The sequence below is a fragment of the Heterodontus francisci genome, chromosome 16, assembly GCF_036365525.1.
Source record: "Heterodontus francisci isolate sHetFra1 chromosome 16, sHetFra1.hap1, whole genome shotgun sequence".
Taxonomy (NCBI): Eukaryota; Metazoa; Chordata; class Chondrichthyes; order Heterodontiformes; family Heterodontidae; genus Heterodontus; species Heterodontus francisci.
This window is the reverse complement of record NC_090386.1, coordinates 54514686-54539195: the sequence shown is the minus strand read 5'-3', so window position 1 is coordinate 54539195 and position 24510 is coordinate 54514686. Positions and strand designations below refer to the sequence as shown.

At 44.6% G+C, this 24510-nt stretch overlaps 1 protein-coding gene across 1 annotated transcript in view; it reads right to left on the bottom strand.

Annotated features, from left to right (window-relative positions):
- cdh26.1 (cadherin 26, tandem duplicate 1) overlaps positions 1-24510 on the bottom strand; it is a 123936-nt gene that overhangs the window by 80828 nt on the left and 18598 nt on the right. Inside the window, exons 7-8 of the mRNA XM_068048521.1 lie at positions 21986-22144; positions 17462-17609 (exon numbers count right to left, since the gene is read on the bottom strand). Of these exons, the coding sequence (XP_067904622.1) occupies positions 17462-17609; positions 21986-22144 (307 nt within the window). The remainder of the gene's footprint in view (positions 1-17461; positions 17610-21985; positions 22145-24510) is intronic.

Here is a 24510-nt window from a genome sequence, read left to right as displayed (position 1 = left end):
CTTTGCCTGTGCTGCTCCCTCATCCCAGCACAGGCAAACCAGTTCGTGGAGTGCTGAAAGTATAGCAGGCTTGGCATTCTTGATTATTTCAGGGGTAATGCCATCCTTCCCAGGGGCTTTTCCACTGGCTACAGAATCAATGGCATCACTGAGTTCTGATTTTGTTGGCTGTTCGTCCAGCTCATCCATGACTGGCAGAGACTGGACTGCATTGAGGGCGGTTTCAGTGACAACATTTTTCCTGGAGTACAGTTCTAGGTATTGCTCCACCCAGCGGTCCATTTGCTTGCATTGGTCAGTGATTGTGTCCCCTGATTTAGACTTGAGGGGGGGGATCTTCTTGATGGTCGGCCCAAAAGCTCTCTTAATGCCATCATACATTCCTCTGATGTTTCCGGTGACGGAGGCCAGCTAAATACGACTGCATAGGTGTTGCCAGTAGTCATTTGCACAGCGCCTGGCTGTTCTTTGTGCAGCGCTTCTGGCTGCTTTAAATGCTACGGATGTTAACTCGTTGGGGGCTTTCTTGTAGTTCAACAGTGAAATGCGCTTAGCGGCTATGACAGGTTCCAGCTCTTCAAACTGAGATTGAAACCAGTCTGCATTCTGCTTCACACATTTTCCATAGGTGGTCATTGCTGAGTCATAGATGGCGCCTCTGATGTGGGCCCACTTGGTCTCTGAATCTCCTGTAGGAGTGTTTTGAAGGGCTTTTTCAAGTGAATTTAGAAACTTATGTAACAGCTGTGGATAAGAAATTCTGTTCGTGTTGATGCGCGGGCGGCCCTTCTGCTTGGAGTGATGCAGCTTCTTTGGTTTGAGTCTAACCTTGCTGCACACCAGGAAGTGGTCAGTGTCGCAGTCCGCACTGTGGAAGCTGCGTGTGATTTGAACGCTGTTTAAAGAGGCTCGACTTGTGACGATGAGGTCCAGCTGGTGCCAACGACGTGATCTTGGGTGCCTCCAAGAAACCTGGTGACAGGGTTTAGTATGAAAGAACGAGTTGGTGATGCAGAGGTTGTGATAGGTACTCAACTCAAGCAGTCTCTGTCTATTCTCATTCATCCTTCCAATGCCATAGCGCCAGAGGCAGGAGGGCCACGAGTCATGGTCGGCCCCAACCCTGGCATTAAAGTCACCCAGCAGGAACAGATGTTCGGTATTGGGGATGCTACTAATGATATTATGGAGTTCCTCATAGAACTGGTCTTTAACTTCAGGTGGGAGCAGAGTGTTGGAGCATAGATGCTGAGTAGGTGTACTGGACCAGAGGCGGTGAGCAGTCGGATGGACAACATGCGTTCCGAGCCATTTGAAGGTGGCTCCATCATGCTGAGCAAGGAGTTTCTGAAGGCGAAGCCCATTCCATACTGTCTTGGTTCTCCCTACCCTGCCAGAAGAAGGTGTAGTCTTGCTCTCTTGGAGATCCACTCGCAGGGAAGCGTGTCTCCTTAAGTGCTGCAATGTCCACAATGAGTCTACTGAGCTCGTTGTTAATGATGGCGGTCTTCCGAGAATCGTTGATTTGTGTAAGGTCTTCCGACGTTCAGGGCACATAGTTCTGAAGTTCCAGCTTGCAAAACGAAGGGCTGGTATCTTATTTCCTTTTTTTGTCGTGTTGTTTGGTGTGGTGTTACAGTCCACTTGTCAGGCAATGACCCTTAGCTCCAAGCACCCATTGAAGCAGGTGGACTATGGTGGGACAGAACTTTACTGACCGGGGGCTGCCCGGTTTGAGGCGAGCAGTAGCTGTCCAGTGAGATGCGATGACCTCTCCCACCGACAAAGGCAACCCGTGGCGCCCAATCTCTACACCAATTGGGCTGGACCTATAACCCGTAACTGCTGCCTTCCGTGCTGTTTTGGTCGCTGTGAGGCGACTATGGAGTGACCTCTCCATGGTGCATGCTTGGGCGGATGTATGGAGGTTGTGAGTTGCCCAAGCGTTAAAACTCCCCTCTCGACCTTCCTGGTGGGGTCCAAAGGAGTGCAGAGCACAACGTTTAGCACCGGTATGGCTGCAGGAACTGCCGGAAACATGCCAAAGGTGACACATGACCGCCTTCGGGGTTCCGTTCCGGATTTTCTGTTAGGGTTTACTCCCTTAGCCTTGGTCTCTCCCGAGACGCCCACAAGGCAGTGGGGTTGTTAGGGCCCCTGCTCAGGGATAGGTGGATGCCGGTGGGAGGAGGTGGGTGGAAGGGGGCGCGGGGGGGTGGGGGTGCAGGGGAAGGGGGTGCGAGGGGGGAGCTGGGAAGGGGGCGCGAGGGAGGAGCTGGGAAGGGGGTGAAAGGGGGTGGGGGGGAAGGGGGTGCGCTGGGAGGGGAGCGCGAGGGGGTGTGTTGGGAGGGGGCACAGGTAATAAAACATTTCATCAGCTCCCACACAATGCGGTCCCCATGTAAAGTTGGGGTTGCCTGGTGTAGTTTCAACCTCGACACAAAATTTTGCCGGTCTAAAGTATTAAAAAAAGCTACCGTGATTTATTCGCGATATGCCATGCAGGCTGTGGGCTGGCCTGCTCACCAGGGTCGTGGCCCCTGCCGGACGCTTCTAGGATTCTTGGGATGAAATCAATCCTGCCAGGTCTACCCCTCACTCGCTGCACCAAGAATTTTGCAGAGCTGGGGCTTTTAATGCTTTTTACTCTCCGATGAAATATAATACTTATAGTAATAACCAATAGAGCACAATTTCAGTTGAGATCACCTTTTCTAGGATGTCCCCTTTCTGAAAAATGCAATATGACAAGGGACAACTGGAGGAGCAATACTAATCAAATTAGTATCAATATATTATCCTGGGTGTTAGGATTTCCTTAATTACAAAAACTTATTTTGTCTGTAGCACATAATGTCCCTGTGTCCCACCATTCAGGAACTTACTTTCAAAATAAATTAATTATTTTTAAAGAGTATTTAAATCTATGAATGTCTTGATGTAAATTTAAAATTAAATTGTTCATGAGTCCCTGTATATCATTCTAGCCACGTTTCCTGTTAAACTATTAGAGTATATGCAGAGTAGTGCCACAGAAATATTTGGGGAAATAGCCAAATGAATGTGTTATAAGTTAGGAAAGAATCTAACAAATTTACAATAAAAAATATTACAATATTACTACCCATTAGTGCTTAGTTTTTTTCATTCTATAACATAAAGAAAAAAAATTTTATCGGTATCCAAACAGCTCCAGTGAGACTAGACAAGACACATATTTAGTCATTTTCCTCCTGCTTTACTCTGAACATCAGCATATCATTTCAGGGGTGGTGCAGCTCAGTCATTTCCACACCTTAATAGCACTGAACAATATTTTGTGTTCCTTTGCCATCTGATGACTTTCCTAGTGCCTAGTTATTCACTCTGCTTCACAAAATTTTTTTGTCCCAAGTGTTGTTTTTGTTTTCTCAAAGCATAAGATTCTGCCACGGATGAGCAGAATTTCTTGTGGAGATTCTGAAAATAGGGAGAGATTGTAAAGTGCATGGTATTCTGGGAGTTGTAGCTTGTTCACCCACTGCTTGCTGTACAGATATCAATAATACAATAATAAATTCCACCTTAAATGGCCTTCTACAATGCCTCAGAGCTCTGCAAATTTTCTCAGAGACCTCAGCCTTGATGAAAGCCCGTCTCCCTGCATGTAAAGCATTCAAGTGTGTAGGATATGGGGTATGCCATTTAGAACCGAGATGAGGAGAAATTTCTTCATTCAGAGGGTGGTGAACCTGTGGAATTCTCTACCACAGAAGGCAGTGAAGGCAAAATCATTAAATATATTCAAGAAGGAGATAGATATATTTCTTAATGCTAAAGGGATCAAGGGATATGGGGAAAAAGCGGGAACAGGGTACTGAATTAGATGATCAGCCATGATCTTTTTTGAATGGCGGAACAGGCCCAAAGGGCTGAATGGCCTACTCCTGCTCCTATTTTCTATGTTTCTATGTTTAGTACCTTCTACAGCAGGAGGACTGTCACACAGTACAGAAGACAATTTGGGACTCTGCCTATAGATCAATTGATAGGGATTATATCCTCCAACCATCTGAAGTGAATTCTTTGCATGAACAGCCCATGCCAGGGCAGTTGTCAACTTGCAATTTGGCTGGTCAACTAACATTTTATGTAACATTTCATCAACCACTGTATGATTTCTTTCACAAAGCCCACTGTTGAAAGGACTTTCAGCTGCAGTATTCATAACCATCATGTTCATGTTTTTACACATATCTCTGAACTCGTCATTGTAAATTCCTCTCCATTCTCGGACAGAAACTTAGCTGCTGTCCCAAGTCCAGTCCCTATCCATTTCTCCATAATTTTGTCTATAATAATCCTTTTGTCCTTACTATTTATTGTTGTAGAAAGACTAAATCTAGTTGCTAGGTCTATAAAATGTAGAATGAAAATATTCTTGTCTTTGTTCAATACCTTTAAATCCATGACAACTACCTTGTTAAAGCCACGTGCCAATGGAAGGCTGACAACAGGACGTGATGGTGTCCTCTGATACTTTTTACAAATTTCACACTTTTCACTAATCTCTTCTGTTATCCCTGTATACCCTTCATCAATCACATCTGCATCTTTTAGCAGGGTTTTTAATCACTGACAAGAAGGGTGAGCAAATTGTCTGTGTAACTTTAAGACAATTTGCCTTTTATCACTCTGATTCTTAACACCTGATGCCATCAATACTTCTCTAACACTGAGACTGGAAATATCAGAGGTATAGAAATACCCCTGACTAAATAAAATGCAAATTCACTGATTTCCCAAAAACAATTGCCTTATCATGTTCCATATCAAGTTTCTGTACCTTTTTCATTGAAGGCTCACTCAACAGTAAAGGTATCTCACTGGAGACTACATTAGTACTGATAAAGTAGCTTACTCCAGCTATTTTACATGGAATTACTACTCTCTTCAGTGACTTCAATGTGTTGTCATCACCAAACCTAAAGTTGGTAGTATTTTTATACTCCTTAATCTTGCATCGCTCCTCACTACTGAGTGAATCCAGATAACACTGTAACCAATCAGTTCTACATACTGTCGACATGCAAGCATTATCCAGTACAGCACAGTTGAACGAATCCGCAACTAAAACAAGACTAAAACTTCTTGACTACAATTCGTTTAAATCCATCCGTATCTTCCTCTTCTGCCTCAGAATTCTCTGCATCATATGTTATTTCGAGGACTCTGCCCCTCCACTTAGGGCAGTTCATTGCATAATGATACTTTGAGTCACATCTGAAGCACCTACTAACTGTTGCTACGCATTCCTGGGATTCATTCGCTTCTGATTGCTGTTCCAATTCTGTCTTCCACTGTAATAGTCCAACTTGCTAAAGGTGCTTTCATCTTCATTCCTTCTGTCTTTAACTCTTCCATTGTACTTATGCCTGCTTCCAGTATCTGGATTATTTCTAAATCTTGTAAACATTGAGTCCTCCATTCTTCATGTCACTGCAGAATGCCCTGCTTGTTCTACCAGGACTGCAGGAAATGACTGTTTCCCCAGAAAGTTTTTTTTAAGGCCACTGACATTTGATCCAACAAGGATTCTTTGTCCCAGAACCAAACCCCAGTTAGAACCAGGAGCCTGTCCATATGTGACCCCCCCTAGCACAATCTAGCAATTTAAAAGCTATCGCTGAACCAGGAATCTCCAAATTGAATTTCCTCAATCTTCTACACTGTCTGTTCAAGTACAGATTTATTCCTCCACTGAATAACCATCTGTTTTCCGAAATCTATCAAAGTCTGACCAAGCCTCATACATATTCAATGGGTCATCTTTCTTGTAAATTTCATCCAAGCATTCTAACAGAAGACCTAACCTTTCATCAGAATCCAGCTGGCCAGCATCCAGTTCACAAAACACTTTACTTCTGATTTTAGTTTTGGTATTTTTTTTTAGAATTAGAATATTACAGCGCAGTACAGGCCCTTCAGCCCTCGATGTTGCGCCGATCATCTGACCTACACTATTCCATTTACATCCATATGTCTATCCAATGACCACTTAAATGCCCTTAAAGTTGGCGAGTCTACTACTGTTGCAGGCAGGGCGTTCCACGCCCCTACTACTCTCTGCGTAAAGAAACTACCTCTGACATCTGTCCTATATCTTGCAGGCAGGCCCCCACCTGCCAAGAATGAGGCATATTAATTTCGCCACATGGACATTAAATTTCAAATTGTTGCTGGGAAGAAGAGAAGGCCTGTTACAAGGGGTTACCAGGCCCCTGGCTGGAAAGGCATTTTTGCATATTAACAGACAGTGTTTGTAGACAAAGGACCATTCCCTGACACACACAATACACAGAGCCAAGACATGGTCAGACCAGTTAGTCATATGACTAATCTGCTTGGCAACCTGGGATTTTCTGAATTGTACAGTTTTGAACTGAGAACCTGCAGAAAGCAGAATGCTCCTGGACTGAAGAAGACCTCCTGCCTGTCTGCCTGCTCCCAACTCTTTCTCACGGAATTCCAAAACCCACTGAAGACACTTGAACCCCAAGAAAGAAAAGTCTCCTACAGTTAACAAGGTTTAAGAAGAATACTGGGCCCCAACGAAAAGCAAAATCTACCTACAATCAAGGACTCTAAAGTGAGCTCAAAGACCCGTAACAAAAACTCTTCAGATGTTGCCTCAACTTTACTTTCACTTTATTTTTCTTTTGCTCTTTCTGTCCCTATCTGCATGTGTGTATCGTGTATGCATGCTAGCATGGGTGCGTTGTGTTTCCATAGGCTTTAACTGAATTAGAGTTTAAGTTTAATAAATTTCACTTTTCTTCTTTAAACCTGAGAAAACAGGTTGCGCTGGTTTCTTTGCCTTATAATTTGAAAGCGGTGAACAAGGATTCACCAAGGGGGAGTTTAAAATAAAACCCTGTTACAGTAAGACCAGGTGAAGGCTGAAAGGGACCCCTAGACCTCTTTCTCACCTGGTCCTAACAGTAGGAAGTGACAACGCCAAGGCCATACCTTGTCTCCTCTTTGGTAGGGATGTAGCTCGTGTCCACATTTTTCCACTAGTCATATGGTTCAGACTCTGAGAGCATTGGACGGTAATCATACCCATACACTTGCTTTCTACCATATTTTCCACAATAGTTCTTGAGATTTTAGTTTTCTATCCAAAAAAAAGTCCTATTTTCCAACCTTCATATTTAAGCAACCATCCTCTGCTACCAAGCTAAATTAGGGAGCCTCACCTCCCTAATACTGGGCTTCAACTGTAGGATATGGGAGTCAGTGAATTATCTGAGGTTTGGTTTTGGTTTGATTTATTAATTTTTAAATTTGGTGAAAAGTTATGAAATTGCATGAAAACTTAATATGATGCTACTTCGACGTCCTTTGTTGAATCTGTGGAATTTACACGGTGTTTCTCATGGGTCGACACAGTAGAAACATATGAGAAGCAGTATTTATTTAAACATCACTTATTCTTAAACTTTTCTATTTTGTGCTCTTCCTTTGACTTATAAATTGTATTGCAATTTATCTGGCTAGGAAAATAGTCAAATATTTTATCGGGGTCTTGGTGAAAATGACACACCGAACTAAGGTAAATATTATAACATTTGCAAACAGTGGGAAAATGTCAAGTGATCAAATATCATGTGATTATGCATCACATGAGCAGTGTTACATGATTGAATGCCAGCTAATCAAATGTTACGTAATCAAATCTCCTGGATTATGTCAAACCAGAATTGGCAACCCAAATGGCAAATCCATACCCCTTGGCACCCTCCCTCTTCAGGGCGGGTGGAAAGAATGAATCAGACCTTAAAGAAACACCTGCCCAAACTGATACCTGAAACAAGGTTACCCTGGACAAAATGTTTACCTATAGCGATACTCAGAATTCGGACAGCCACTAGAAAAGATGTGGGACTGTCCCCCTATGAAATGCTATTCGGATTACCCTATATGGGAACCAGGGGCAAGATGCCAACCTTAGAAACTAAAGATTCGTTTCTAAAGAACTATATACTGGCGTTGTCTTCCTCATTGTCATTCCTCAGGAAGTAAGGCTTGTTAGCACAGACACCACCTCTCGAATTTGCAGTACACAAGATCCAACCAGGAGATTGGGTTCTGGTGAAATCGTGGAAAGAGACTAAACTACAACCGAACTGGGAAGGACCATAGCAGACTAGCCTGACCACTGAAACAGCCATAAGAACGGCAGAAAGAGGTTGGACCCACTACACAAGAATCAAGGGGCCGGTACAACCCCCGGCCGAGGAAGGAACTTGGACAACCGAATTAACAGAAGAACCATTGAAAATAAAGCTAAAAAGACTTTGAGTAACAAACTTTTTTTTAATATAACGGCGCGAGCGCGGAAATACTGTCTGTAATATTGTGTGCCTTCTCTCTTTCTTTTCAAAAGTAGCCAGGAAATAAAATGGGTTGGATGTTTTTGTATTACCCACTTCCAATTAGACAACAAGGTGTTTGGAGTAACAGTTAGAGAAGGGAAAAAGAAAGGTGAATTAAAATGTTGTTTTCAGGTAACAATAGATAAGACTGGTAAACCATCTAACAAACTAAAAGGGACCTCTCATAACGATCCTAACATAGTAAAAATAATAGAGGTAAAGGACCTGAGAAAGACGATTGAGATAGAAACCGGTTACGGGGACACAAATGCCTGGGTAGAATGGATAAAGTATACTGTAAAAAGTTTGAACAAAAACAATTGCTATGCTTGTGCATATGGTAGACCGATAGCTCAAGTAGTACCTTTCCCGCTGGGGTGGGAGCGTGACCGAAAGGGCATGGAATGCATGTTAGCCCTATATCAGGATAAGACGGCTTGGGGTATTCAAACTTGCATATCCTTGTCATTAATGTTCCCTCCCCTAGAGAAAAAAGATTCAAGGACTCCCCCTTCATTTTTAGCCACCAGTGTGAATCACACATCATGCGTAAGTCGACACGGTGCGGAGCTAACCAGAAATATGGGAGAGTTGAAGTCATGCATAGAGACTGAGGACGAAACTGGAAGAGTCAGGGGAGGGAACTACTCATCATTGAATGTCCCCAGAGCAGATTTATGGTGGTATTGCGGAGGAAAAATCCTGAGACAGACCCTACCCTCCCAGTGGAAGGGGACGTGCGCAATTGTTCAATTGGCAATACCATTCACCTTGGCATTTGAGAAACAAAAGATAATAACGAGGGAAAGGGGTAAAAGGGAAGCGATAGCGAACTCTTTTGACGACCAGGTATACATGGATTTCATAGGGGTCCCAAGAGGGGTACCTGATGAATTCAAGGCCCGAAACCAAATAACCGCCGGTTTCGAGTCTTTGTTTTGGTGGGTCACTATTAACAAAAATGTCGATTGGATAAATTATATTTATTACAACCAACAAAGATTTATAAATTATACTAGAGATGCGGTAAAAGGTATAGCTGAACAATTAGATGCCACTAGTAGAATGGCTTGGGAAAATCGACTGGCTCTAGATATGATCTTAGCAGAAAAAGGAGGTGTGTGTATAATGTTAGGAGGGAAATGTTGCACATTTATCCCAAATAACACAGCACCCGATGGTTCAATCACCCGAGCACTGCAAGGGTTAACAACTTTAGCAGAGGAGATGGCCGAAAATTCAGGAGCAGACACTTCCCTGACGGGGTGGCTTGAATCCTGGTTTGGAAAATGGAAAGGCATGATAATCTCGGTTTTTACCTCCCTGATCATGGTTGTCGGAATACTAATAGCCATCGAGTGTTGTATTATTCCTTGTGTAAGAGGGCTGACACAGCGATTGATTGAGACAGCTTTGACGAAGCAGATGTCAATACAAAGAGGCCAGGAAGAGAGTATGTACCTGTTAGGTAATGACAAAGTGGATAGTATCAACGGAAATACAGACATTGAAAAGGCGGCTGAAATAATGCTCAGAGGATTTGAGAGGACATATGAGAACCCTCCGTAGTATGTAGAAAACAACAAGGATTAAGTAAAAGAAAAGGGGGAATTGTGAGAATAAGAAATACTGAAATGTTGTTTCTACAGCTTGTGGAAAGTTACCAAGAAGTCATTTGTGCACAACATAATGAAATCACTGAAAAAGAGAACTGATAAGGATATGTAAGTGGAGACCTTAAGACAGTACATCACTGACAAAGAGAACTGATAAGGGTATGTAAGTGGAGACCTTAAGACAGTACATCACTGAAAAAGAGAATTGATAAGGGTATGTAAGTACAGACCTTGGGACAGTACATCACTTAAAAATTGTGCTTAGGCAGATAAAAGAGAAACAGCAAGAGTTAGAACAAAGGATGTAGTGAATAAGAAACTGCCCCACTAAGATAAAGGCTGACAGCTGCAAGTTAAAACACACAATGGAGAGCCAAATAAGGTAAAACAAAAACAAGAGTTAGGGGCTAGAAAGTTAGAGTAGGGGGAGAAGTAAACAGAGGAGGAGACTGTAGCAACCATAGGATAGGTTAGTGTCATAATATGTTATAACCAATAATGTAAAATAAAGGCGTGGACAAATGGATTTGTATTGTATAAACATGAATTGAATATGTTGATCGGTGTGCCTGCTTGTAGGACACCCGATCTTGCAAGAACGTTAAATAAACTTACTTCTTCAGAGTTTGACTTGGTGTAAATTATTATCAAGTGGGCTACGTTTCTCACAAGCTCAAAATAGATGAAGGAATGGGTCATTGGCACAGGAGTTAGTGCAGATAAGAACAGTGCTAAGAGTGCACTTGATTTCTGCATTGTGCATATGTAGAGAAAACCATTTATGTACAGGGATGAATTGCTCTGGTGGCAAGCCAATCTCACCAATAAAAACGTGTGGATTTTGCTACCTGCAAATGTGAATCATTGCCAGCTCTCAAACACAAAAGGCAGTGACCTAACTTACTGCACAACTCAATTCCTGCCACAAAACAGTCGGTGTGTTATGTAGCATAACATTAATAGGTGATTAAGGATGTTGGGGTAGATTTTCTGCTTGTTTAAGTTCGCAATATTATCACAATGTGGGTGGCAACAGCCATATTCGTGCAAAAGATTGAGGAATTTTAAACATGTTAGTTGTGCTCAAAACCGCTTGCAATCATGTTTTCCATGATCTTTACGCTGGTTCAAGATTCAACATACCGGATCAGGCCACACCCACAATACTGGCCACACACTCGCTTGTTGAAATTGCAAGATTCTGCCAATCAGGCTTGTTTGGGAAGGCTCTTCAAATTGTACTAATTTTCTTAGGTGCGCAGGCACCAGTAGCCACATTTTAAAAGCTATTTTCACATCTAAAACGGTTTTGTGTCATAAGAAACTAACTAGTGTACACCAATGAAACTATTGCAGCTAGTAAATTGTTCGGCACAGTTTTTTTAAAGTCACTTTCACTGCACAAGGTTACTACTTTTGAAAACATAAGCGAATACTTTCTAATGGAAAGAAAAGAAAGCTTCATGTTATAGTACGCTGCTTGATGGCACTGGTTGATTGTAGACTTTTGGGCTGAATTTTACTGGCCCTTCGGCACTGCGGATCACGGTGCAGGAACTGGTAAAATTCTGCGGAGAAAGGCCCTTCTCAACCCGCGATGTCGAGAAGGACCTGCCGCAAATTACCGGCAGCGGGAGACCTCAGTGCGGCCCTCCGCCGCACGGTGGCAGCACCACAATTAGAATATGTTAAACGGTACTCACCTCTGCAGATTATGCAGCCTGCTGCCTCTCCATGTGTCACCTCCGGATTTTTCGCTAAACGGGCAGAGGTCACGTGTCATCCGTTCACGATTGGAAAAGCTGGCAGGTCCTCAGAGACAGAAGTTTTCGCCAGCGAAGGTAAGTTCTGCTATTCAGGGTTCTCACTCTGCGTTACGGAAAGGAGGAGGGAGGGGGGATATTCAGGGGTCTCACTCTGCATTCTTAAAGGGAGGAGGGAGGGGGTCTGGGATTACTGGAGGGAAAGCTCTGCAAGCATGAAAGGAGGTACCCTGTATCTTCTCTCTGTAAACAGTGTATGCTCTGTGTTTATTCATGTATGTGAAGGAGCAATGGCACTCTAGTCACCCTGTGTGTGGGGAGGGTGCCAGAAAGGCTCGAAGCACTATGGTTATATGGATTCTGGGGGCAATCGATTCAGCTGGTAGGATCTTGATGTGGTCATGCTGTGCCACTCTGAGTGTTGGCCAAGATGGACAATGCCATGGCGCGCCACGTAGTTGATCCATGAAAGCAGCTGATGTACCCGTCAACACCAATCCCTGCCCTGTTAGGAACTTTCGAATACATGAAAGGTTCAATTTTATTTATCACATGGAAATAGGTATGGCTCATCCTACATTGTGTGATCCTCTGCTCATGAGGATCCGTATGCGCCAGATTCAAAATTAACAGGCAGGTGTGATCCACGTAGAAGCCTCCGGTTGTGAGCAGCAGCCCCCAAGGGGAGCCCGTCATGACGATTACCGTGCATCTACAGGCCCCACATGACATGCCATCGGATGTCAGAGCACCAGTGGCAGAGGCGATTGCGCATGTAGAGAGGGTGGTGACACGTCTCTGTGCCCTGCTCAAGGATGACCTGCAGCCCATGAGCTTCATTGGACATCGTATGCCTTTGTTCCTCAAAGTAGCAGTGGTTCTCAAGCCTGACGCCTCTGCAGCTTTTCAGGGGCCCATCAGAGACCTTTGTGAGGTCACACAGTCAGCAGTGCACGACTGCATCAGGAAGGTCACTGATGCCTTGCACTGGAGGGCCAATGAGTATGTTCGCTTCAGGACAAACTCTCACAGCCAGGCCCAGAGGACCATCGGCTTCGGCACCATTGCCAGAGAACCAAAGGTTGTAATGTTCATAGACTGCACTCATGTGGCCATCAGGCCTCCCGCCAGGCTACCACCTGCAGACGTCAACATTAAAGGAATCCTCTCAATTTAGGTGAAGCTGGTATGTGAACACTGCAGATGCTTCATGCAAACCTGTGACTGCTTCTCAGGCAGCTGTCATGACACCTGGGACCTGCGCCAATCCCAGCTGCCACCACTGCTCACTGAACTGGCTCAGATGGAGGGGTGGCTTCTTGGAGACAAGGGCTATCCCTTGCAGACATGATTCCTGACACGGGTGAGAGACCCCACCACTGCTGCAGAGGAGAGATACAATGCCATCCACTGAGCTACAAGAGCCACCATTGAGCAGGAGATCGGCTTGCTGAAAAAGCGCTTCCAATGCCTATATGGATAGGGTGATGCCCTGTACTATGGGCCGAAATGGCCAGCTCCTCTCTTTGCTGCTGTGCACAACTACACACCCAATAGGGGCCAGGCCTGGCATGATGAGGAGAGACATCAGCAGGATTCCTCCTCGGACTATGAGGACGCTGAGGACCTACAACATGAAAGACGTATGGGAAGGCAGATGGCACCCAGGCTCTGCACACAGGGCTAGAAGTGAGCTAGGGATGTACGGCAGTAGCTTATCAGACAAAGGCTGTCTGCTCCATGGGAACTGACATGAGCTCTGCAAGCCACACATCACCCTCGCTCACCTGCTGTGCACCAATCCACATCTGCAGCATCCTTGTGTAAACTATTAGAGGCAGCAGCTGACTGAGCCAATGTCCATGTCACTACATCCGTGGAGACGCTCATGAGTAATGGTGGTATGGCAATGATGTTATTGCATATGTTAGTTCTCCTGAAGGGCCAATGGTGCAAAGGGATGTGACATTGGTGCTACATGCTGGCACACATCATTCGCACAGAGAAAAGGACACACATATTGGTGAAAGACGTATTTACATTGCTGTGACACCCGTGCATTCCCATTTGTGTCAGTGTGTTCTCTGTAAACCTCTGTAATACCTTTTATGGTCCATTTAAGTCTCATGTCCTGGAATGGGCAAAATGAAGATTATTCACCCAGGTGTGGCATGCCTACAAGAAGGAATGTTACACTTGAGTGGAAGAAGAGGATCACAACTTCACAGGACACTGGGACACAGCAGGGTAAGTATGTGGCAGCAAAGCGGAAAGTGCTGGGGTAACTCAGCAGGTCAGGCAGCATCTGTGGAGAGAGAAGCAGAGTTAACTTTCAGATCTGTGAACTTGGACAAGTTAACTCTGCTTCTCTCTCTACAGATGCTGCCTGAACTGCTTGATTTCTGCAGCACTTTCTGCTTTGTTGCCAGATTGACAGCAGCCCCACTCTTCAGCAGTCAGGTAAATATTCTTTGACAGCTGTCAGGAAGCAGGTGCTGGGGTGCTTAAAATAGGGCCTCAGCACCTGCTGCACAACTGTCAAAAGGTCTCTCACTGCGCTGAATGTCCCACCTCTCCCCATGTAATATAGGGAGGGCGGCTCGGCTCCGTGGTGCTAATGAGCCCCCGCACATAATATTGTGGGGGCTCTGCGGCAGCTGCTAAATGTGAGCATGACGCCCAAATAAAATTCAGCCTTTTATGTTTGTGATTATGCAAATAAATGTTGGCAGAAATTTGAACTGTAGTCTAACCAGCAAGATTGAAAGTCCATTTTGGGCATAATATCCTGATTGCGCACAAAGTGGAAACTCTACCCCATCATCTGTATTTATGCAAATTATATCTTAAAACTATTATTGGTGATCACAGTTCTCAGGTAATCAATTAATGAATGTTTTTAATGGAATAACCCAAGCTGCATGTCAAATGAAAGAAACAACATTTAAGGATTTGGTGGCATAGTGGTAATGTCACCGGGCTAGCAATTACAGGCCCAGGCTAAAGCTCTGGGACATGGGTTCAAATCCCACCACATCAAATGGTGTGATTTGAATTCAATTAATCAAATCTGGAATTAAAAGCTAGTCTAATGGTGACCATGAAACCACTACCGATTGTTGGAAAAACTCATCAGGATCACTAATGTTCTTTAGAGAAGGAAATCTGCTGTCCTTACCTGGTCTGGCCTACATTTGAGTCCAGACCCACATTAATGTGGTTGACTCTTAAATGCCTCTGAAGTGACCTAGTAAGACACTCAGTTATATCAAACCGCTATGAAATCTAAGAAAAGGAATGATTTCAAACAGATCTAGCAATTCAAAACTGGGTATCCATGAGGCGCTGTGGGCTATCAGCAGCAGCAGAATTGTATTCGACAAGAATCTGTAACCTCATGGCCTGGCATATCCTCCACTCTACCATGACCATCAAGCCGGGGGACCAATTTGATTAAATTAAGAGTGCAGGAGAACATACCAGGAGGAGCACCAGGCATACCTAAAAATGAGGTGTCAGCCTGGTGATGCTACAACACAGGACTACATGCATGCCAAACACAGGAGCAGAATGTGATAGACAGGACTAAGTGATCCCACAAACAACGGATTGGATCTAAGCTCTGCAGTCCTGCCACATTCAGTTGTGAATGGTGGTGAACAATTAAACAGCTGACAGGAGGAGATGGCTCCACAAATATCCCCATTCTCAATGATGGGGGAGTCCAGCACATCAGTGTAAAAGACAAGGCTGAAGCATTTGCATCCATCTTAGTCATAGAGAAACAGGCCCTTTGGCCCACTGAGTCTGTGCTGACCAACAACCACCCATTTATACTAATCCTACATTTAATCCCATATCCCCCCACCACATCCCCACCTTCCCTCAATTCTCCTACCACCTACCTACACTAGGGGCAATTTACAATGGCCAATTTACCTATCAACCTGCAAGTCTTTGGCTGTGGGAGGAAACCGGAGTACCCGACAGAAACCCACGCGGTCACAGGGAGAACTTGCAAACTCTGCAGAGGCAGTACCCAGAACTGAACCCAGGTCGCTGGAGCTGTGAGGCTGCGGTGCTAACCACTGTGCCACCCCAGAAGTTCTGAGTGGATGATCGATCTCGGCCTCCTCCTGAGGTCCCTAGCATCACAGATGCCATTCGTTAGCCTATCCGATTCCACGTGATATCAAGATACACTGAAGGCACTGAATACTGCAAAGGCTATGGGCCCTGACAACATTCCGGCAATATTACTGAAGATTTGTGCTGTAGAACTAGCCACGCCCCTAGCCAAGCTGTTCCAGTACAGCTACAAAATCTACCCGGCAATGTGGAAAATTGCCCAAATATGTCCTATCCACAAAAAGCAGGACAAATCCAACACAGCCAATTCGTGCCCAATCAGTCTACTCTCAATCATCAGAAAAGTGAAGGAAGGGGTCGTTGAAATTGCTATCATGCGGCACTTGCTCAGAAATAATTTGCTCACTGATGCTCAGTTTGGGTTCCACCAGGGCCACTCAGCTCCTGACCTCATTACAGCCTTGGTCCAAACATGGACAAAAGAGCTGAACTCCAGATGTATGGTGAGAGTGACTGCCCTTGACATCAAGGCAGCATTTGACTGAATATGGCATCAACGAGCCCTCGCAAAACTGGAGTGAATGGGAATCAGGGGGAAAACTCTCCGCTGGTTGGAGTCACACCTAGCTCAAAGGAAGATGGTTGTAGTTGTTGGAGGTTAATCATCTCAGTCCCAGGACATCACTGCAGGAGTTGCTCAGGGTAGTGCCCTAGGCCCAACCATCTTCAGCTGCTTTATCAATGACCTTCCCTCCATCATGAGGTCAGAAGGGGGGATGTTCGCTGATGATTGCACAATGTTCAGCACCACTCACGACTTTTCAGATACTGAAGCAGCCCGTGTCCATATGCAGAAAGACCTGGACAACATCCAGGCTTGGGCTGATAAGCGGCAAGTAACATTCACACCACACAAGTGCCAGGCAATGAACATCTCAACCAAGAGAGAATCTAACCATCTCCCCTTGACATTCAATGGTATTGGTTTCCTGCCCAATGTAAAATTCCAGCCATAATCTGGGTTTACACTCTGGTACCAGCACTTAGGGAGTGCTGTGTTGTCAGAGGCTCTGACTATCAGGTGAAATGTTAAATGGCGACCTCCTCTACCTTCTCGGGTGGACATAAAAGATCCTACAGCAGTATCTAGGAACAGCAAGGAAGTTATCCCAGTAACATTTATTTCTCAACCAAAACCATCAAAAATAGTTTATCTGGTCACTTATTTCATTGCTGTTTGTGGAACCTTGTGCGTTATGCAATATGGCTGCCATATTTTCCAACATTACAACAGTGACTATACTTCAAATGGATTTTCTTGGTTGTGAAGTGCTTTGAGACAACCTGAGGTCATAAGAGTTACTATATAAATGTAAGTTCTTTCTTTCTGAACAATACAGTGCTTTTCTCAAAGAAGAAAGTGCAAGCGTCCTTGTGTCCTTGCCCAATTCGGGCCAGTACCTTGCCAGCAAATTATAGAAAAATGCCTATAAAGAATTGCATACCAAAACATTTGTATTCTGAATAAACAGGGAAGAATGTAAGAACAAACATCTACTTTGGAACAAACTCCTACCTGGACGTGTATTTTCCAATACATCAAATTTGTATATGTGTTGGCTGAATTTAGGAGCATTGTCATTGATATCAGCAATGACAATTCGATATAACATATGATCATCTAAAATTCGCAAACTGTCCTTTTCCAGAACATCGACTTGAAACTGAATATGGAAAAAATTGATGGAATTAATTATTAAAAACTGGATTATGCATTAACAAATATTAAGGCAATTAACATATGAACATATGAATTAGGAGCAGGAGGAGGCCACTTGGCCCTCAAGCCTGCTACGCCATTCAACAAGATCTGATCTGATTGTAACCTCAACTCCACATTCCCGCCTGCCCCAATAACCTTCCACCCTCTTGCTTATCAAGAATCTACCTCTGCCTTAAAAATATTCAAAGACTCTGCTTCCACTGCCATTTGAGAGACTTCCGAAGACTCACAACCCTCTAGATTTTCCCACAAGAGGGAACATTCTCTCCACATCCACCCTGTCAAGAACACTCAGGATCTTTATGTTTTAATCAAGTTGTCTCTTACTCTTCTAAACACCAGCAGATACAAGCCTAGCCTGTCCAACCTTTCCTCATAAGACAGCCTGACCATTCCAGGTATTAGTCTTGTAAATAAAATGCTGGAAATACTCAACAGGTCTGGCAGCATCTGTGGCGAGAGAAGCAGAGTTAACATTTCAGGTCAGTGACCCTTCTTCAGAACTGACAAATATTAGAAATGTAAAAGATTTTAAGCAAGTTAAGCGGGGTGGGGGGGGGTGGGGGCGGCAGGCAAGAGATAACAAAAGAGAATGTGTTGATAGGACAAGGTCACAGAGAATTACTGACCAGAAGGTCATGGAACAAAGGCAAATGGTACGTTAATGGTGTGCTGAAAGACAAAGCATTCGTACAGAGAGGGTGTGAATAGACTGTAAAGCACAAAGCACTCCAAGCGCAAACATTAAAAATATTTTTAAAAACAGAAACAGTGGGTAGGCACAGTAGAAACAAAGTAAACACACAAAAAAACTAAAACAAAATAACCAAAGGAAAAAAAAAGAAACAAAGAAAAAAAGAAAAAATAACTCAACATAAAAAGGGCGGGACCCGTCATGGTCTGAAATTATTGAATTCAATAAACCTTCTCTGAACTGCTTCCAATGGATTTACATCCTTCCTTAAATAAGGAGACCAGTACTGTACACGTTAACTTTTCTACTGTTTAGGTTAACAAACAGAAATTTGATACCAAATTCAAAGAGCAGTCGATTGCACTTTTATATATTTAATGTTTTAATTTAATTGTCATGAATTTATTTTAAACTGTACCCTAAATACATCTGGTCAATCCACCTGCTCTCCTATTGTACACTTTTGATTTTAGGTTGAAGGCAATTTGCTCACAAAATGCCAGGCTTGGCTCAGTAATAGCACTTTTATCTTGGAGTCAGATAGGTTGTAGGTTCAAGCTCCACTCCAGAGACTTGAGACATAATCTAGGCTGGCACTTCAGTGCAGTACTGACAAAGTGCTGCACTGTTAGGAGATGCTGTCTTTTGCATGAGATGTTAAACTAAGCTGCTGTCTGCCCTCTCAAACATATGTAAATGATCCCATACTATGATTCGAGTTGGTATTCAATATTTATCCCTCAACAAAAACCACCCAAAAAGCAGATTATCTGATCATTTATCTCATTGCTGTTTGATGTGCACGAATTGGCTGCTGCATTTGCCTATGTTACAACGGTGGCTACATTTCAAAAGTACTTAATTGGTTGTGAAGGTACAGCCTGAGGTTGTGAAAAGCATGATATAAATGCAAGTTCCTCGAAATGAACAATTCATAATTGATTAAATTTCTTGGTCAACACATTTTCCAATATCAGCAAAATCTACTAGGAATGGTTGGCTGAAGAATTAAGTTAGCCTACAGCACATCGAGCTGACGGCATGCAATTTTGTGAGGTGAAGACTTTGGAAAACCTACCATAAGTTCCCAGCACGTCTTTGGTCGTGTACTGACAGCTAGCCTAATAGCAAAGGTGAAAAATCTGGTTACCAGCTTAATCAGGGTAGTAAGGATACCCTTTAGCCTTACATCAAATCTTCATCAGATCAAGGAAAGTGCTGTGGGAAAATCACTCTGGGCTATGCTGCATCACATCCCCATTTTGTAGTGCTCGTCCCCATTTCCTGCCATGTGGATAGGTGTATGGAAAGTCAATGCAAATGAGGGAAACACATCCTGTTTGTGTCACTACTACTATTGTTAGGCCCAGTGCTAAAGGTGATGGAGAAGCCCTGTTCATTTCTTTTAGCTCTCAAAGCAATGACCTGCTCAAGCCCAAATGGTATAATCATTTTTCTTTAATGTTAGAGTACATTTCATAAGCAGCACGGAGGCTATCTGCAGCTCCGATGCAGTGATAGGATCACAGGCCTGTTGCAGCAAAACTTTGCCCCTAATCTGTTGGGACATGCTGCCAGAAGCCAGGGAGTATCGTAATGTTACTGAGACAGGACAATCAGCCACACGATCTAGCCAATTGGAGATGTGACACAATTCTGCCAAACCAGAAATTCTAGGTTGGTGAGTCATTGCATATTAATGCCAAATTACAATGTATAAAATTTTAGAGCTGCACCCTTGTTCCAGCAAATGGAGGACTGGGCTCACTGCAAATTGTAAGGGTAGACCCTCCTAATAGCAAATTGGAAAATGGATGCTGGGAATTCAGTGAAATTCTGATTGGCTGAGGGAGATTGGAAATTTCAGAAAAGTAACAGTTCCTAAAGGACTACTGCTTACCCTTGAAGAGAAGTGAGTTTCTATTTGCATTTAAAAAATAAATTTTGGTGTAAGCTATAATGGAGCTAAGGAGCAATGTACGCAGAACTGCACCTCTTCAGCGAAAAGCATTGGAGGCACAATTAAAGGAAGTGCAGCAAAGGAGGATGGTAGGTTTTTGAGTGGAAGTAAAGGTGCGAGCTGCATAGATGGAGGTAGCAGTAAGTGTGAATTATGCCTCCCAGATACATTGACCAGATCCAAATGAAGAAGCAGTTTAACGCAATGAGGAGTGCAAAGTAAGGGCTGAATTTAGTTGAGCCGATGGGAGTCCTGGCACCAGTCCAAACAGATGAGGGGAGCCCGGCCTCGGTGCTTCGGAGCTCCCCTGACCCAATTAAATTGCTCTCAGGCAATTAACTGCCTAGCGGTGGGGACCCCGTCCTTAAAGGGACGGGTGGAGAGACAATCAATGGACCAGCAGTTCAGATGATTCAACAGCGCCACTGGGAGTGGTGGCCACTGCTAGTACTACACCAGGCCTGGGGCCAGGCTCAGTGCTGGAGCCCCGGACCCAAGGTAATTGAGGCGGGGGTCACCGGGGCAACCCAGCTGGCCCTAACTAGGTGGGGGGAGGGTGGTCTTTGAAGGCAGGGGAGGTTAATGGAGGTTCAGCCTTTGTCACCGGGGGCCCTCCATGAACCACAGGGTTGCTCAGTAGATTGGGGCAATCTACTGGATTGGACCACCACCCGCCCCCGCTCCCCCACAAGCCTGCAGGGAGGTTGCCTTGTTTTACCGGGAGATCTCCCCGCGTGGTGGAGGCTTTCTGCCACTGATATAATTCCAGCGGCGGTGGGACGAGGCCCTTACGTGGCTAATGATTAGCCACATAAGGGCCTCAATTGGCCTCTGGGTGGGAATTCCATCTTCAGCCAACCCCACACCCAACTTAATTGCGATGCACTGGGAAGATGACAGGCCCTCCATCCCCCTGCCTTCTGTCACAATTCTATGCACCCCCCTGCCTCCTAGCCCATCTCCTGGGGGCCCAACAAATGCCACAGTAAGTGTGCAGATCTTTTCACAATTTATGTTGGAGTTGACATGTACAACACAAACTAAAATTCAGAGTTACAACAACCTCAGGAAGGTACCATGCAAAGCTTCCAAACACATTATTCCCTCTGTACTATTGCAGAAAGGCTGTAAAACACAAGGCTGCATGGCTGTTCCCACTAAAGTTCCACCTTGACTGCCCCAATCTACTGTACACTTGTAAAAAGCAACCATGCAGTATTTCACAGTGCAAAATTGGAGACTGCAGGACTATTCCAGGCTGGTTTGAAGGCCTGACATTATCACTCAGAGGTCCTTGCAACAAGGATAAGCAGCCATTGAACAAAAGAAGGGATAATTTTTATCGTTTACTGACACAGTCAACCAGCTCTTCCAGCTCTCCTCTGTGGAATACTTTACTGCCCCAATCCCCACCCCCTAAGTTGCCCATCTGCACCAATACTGACACAGGCACCTACCAAAATTACACTAATTGCGTGACTCTGAGAATTTCAGCACATTGGAAGTTCCTCTCTAGCACTGTTAAGGTGGTGGAGCAGGACCACTAACATTTTATGTTGGTCGACAGGGAACAAACACGTGCAAGTTTTAGAATCCAACATATGTGCTTTGAATCCTATGGCAAAACTTATGTGAAAGAAACTCAAAAGAAAATAGTCTGTACCTCCATTTTTTTTGTTTTCTCACGATCAACTTTGCGATTGATAAATACTTCTCCAGTGTGGCGATCAATTGAAAACAAGCCTTTCTCAGGTTCCTTTTCTACACCCTCTCCCGAAATTGAAAAAATCAGTGAATAGTTTAGTGCCCTGTCATTGGAAAGCTGCAGAAGAACAAAATTGTTACATGTGGAAATTAGCAAACAAGGAAATTGTGACTGGAATGATATAGTAATAGTATTTTATTAAACTATAAAAACATTTCTCATGGTACATCCTTGTCAAAAATTTTGCCCTTGAATTTAGACTATGGGATTTTTTTCATTCATTCTTGGGATGTGGGCATTGCCGGGTAGGTCAGCATTTATTGCTCATCCGTAATTGCCTTTGAGAAGGTAGTAGTGAGCTGCCTTCTTGAACTGCTGCAGTCCTTGGGGTGTAGGTAGAACCACAGTGCTATTAGGAAGGGAGTTCCAGGATTTTGACCCAGCAACAGTGAAGGAAAGGCGATATAGTTCCAAGTCAGGATGGTGTGTGACTTGGAGGGGAACTTGCAGGTGATGGTGTTCCCATGCATTTGTTGCCCTTGTCCTTCTAGTTGGTAGAAGCTCTGTGGGCCATCAGCAGCAGCAGAACTGTACTCAACCACAATCTGTGACCTCTTGGTCCAGCATGTCCCCCACTCTACCATTACCATCAAGCCAGGAGACCAACCCTGGTTCAATGAAGAGTGCAGGAGGGCATGCCAGGACCAGCACCAGGCATACCTCAAAATGAGGTGTCAACCTGGTAAAGCTACAACAGAGGACTACTTGCATGCCAAACTGCGTAAGCAGCATGCAATAGACAGAGCTAAGTGATCCCATAACCAACGGATCAGATCTAAGCTCTGTAGTCCTGCCACATCCAGCTGTGAATGGTGGTGGACAATTAAACAACTGACTGGAGTAGGTGGCTCCACTAATATCCCCATCCTCAATGATGAGGGACCCCAGCACATCAGTGCGAAAGATAAGGCTGAAACATTTGCAGCAATCTTCAGCCAGAAGTGCCGAGTTGATGATCCATCTCAGCCTCCTCCTGAAGTCCCCAGCATCTCAGATGCCAGACTTCAGCCAATTCGATTCATTCTGCCTGATATCAAGAAACGACTGAAGGCACTGGATACTGCAAAGGCTATGGGCCCTGATAATATTCTGGCAATAGTACCGAAGACCTGTGCTCCAGAACTTGCTGAGCCCCTAGCCAGGCTGTTCCAGTACAGCTACAACACTGGCATCTACCCGGCAATGTGGAGAATTGCCCAGATATGTCCTGTACACAAAAAAACAGGACAAGTCCAACCCAAGCCAATTACTGCCCCATCAGGCTACTCTCAATCATCAGTAAAGTGATGGAAGGTGTCATCAACCGTGCCATCAAGCAGCACTTGCTTAGCAATAACCTGCTCAGTGACGCTCAGTTTGGGTTCCGCTAGGGCAACTCAGATCCTAACCTCATTACAGCCTTGGTTCAAACATGGACAAAAGAGCTGAACAACAGATGTGTGGTGAGAGTGACTGCCCTTGACATCAAGGCAGCATTTGACTGAGTATGGCATCAAGGAGCCCTAGCAAAACTGAAGTCAATGGAAATCAGGGCGAAAACTCTCCGCTGGTTGGAGTCATACCTAGCATAAAGGAAGATGTTTGTAGTTGTTGGAGGTCAATCTTCTGAGGTCCAGGACATCACTGCAGGAGTTCCTCAGGGTATTGTCCTAGGCCCCAACCATCTACACTTGCTGCATCAATGACCTTCCTTCAATCATTAGGTCAGAAGTGGGGATGTTCGCTGATGATTGCGCAATGTTCAGCACCATTCGGGACCCCTCAGATATTGAAGCAGTCCGTGTAGAAATGCAGCAAGTCCTGGACAATATCCAGGCTTGGCCTGATAAGTGGCAAGTAGCATTCATGCCGCACAAGTGCCTGGCAATGACCATCTCCAACAAGAGAGAATCTAACCATTTCCCCTTGACATTCAATGGCACTACCATCGCTGAATCCCCCACTATCAACATCCAAGGGGCTACCATTGACCAGAAACTGAACTGGAGTAGCCACATAAATACCGTGGCTACAAGATGAAGTCAGAGGCTAGGATTCCTGCAGCAAGTAACTCATCTCCTGACTCCCCAAAGCCTGTCCACCATGTACAAGGCACAAGTCAGGAGTGTGATGGAATACTCTCCATTTGCCTGGATGGGTGCAGCTCCAACAACACTCAAGAAGCTCGACACCATCCAGGACAAAGCAGCCCGCCTGACTGGCATTCAATCAGTTGGATGCCCAATCCACAATTGACAGCCCATCCATAAGCATTCACTCCCTCCACCACCGACACACAGTGGCAGCAGTGTGTACCATCTACAAAATGCACTGCAACAATGCACCAAGGCTCCTTAGACAGCACCTTCCAAACAGATGCATCTGCAGCAGGCAGATTGGTGAGGACAAGGTCAAGTATGTTTTTTCCTCTTGTTGGTTCCCTC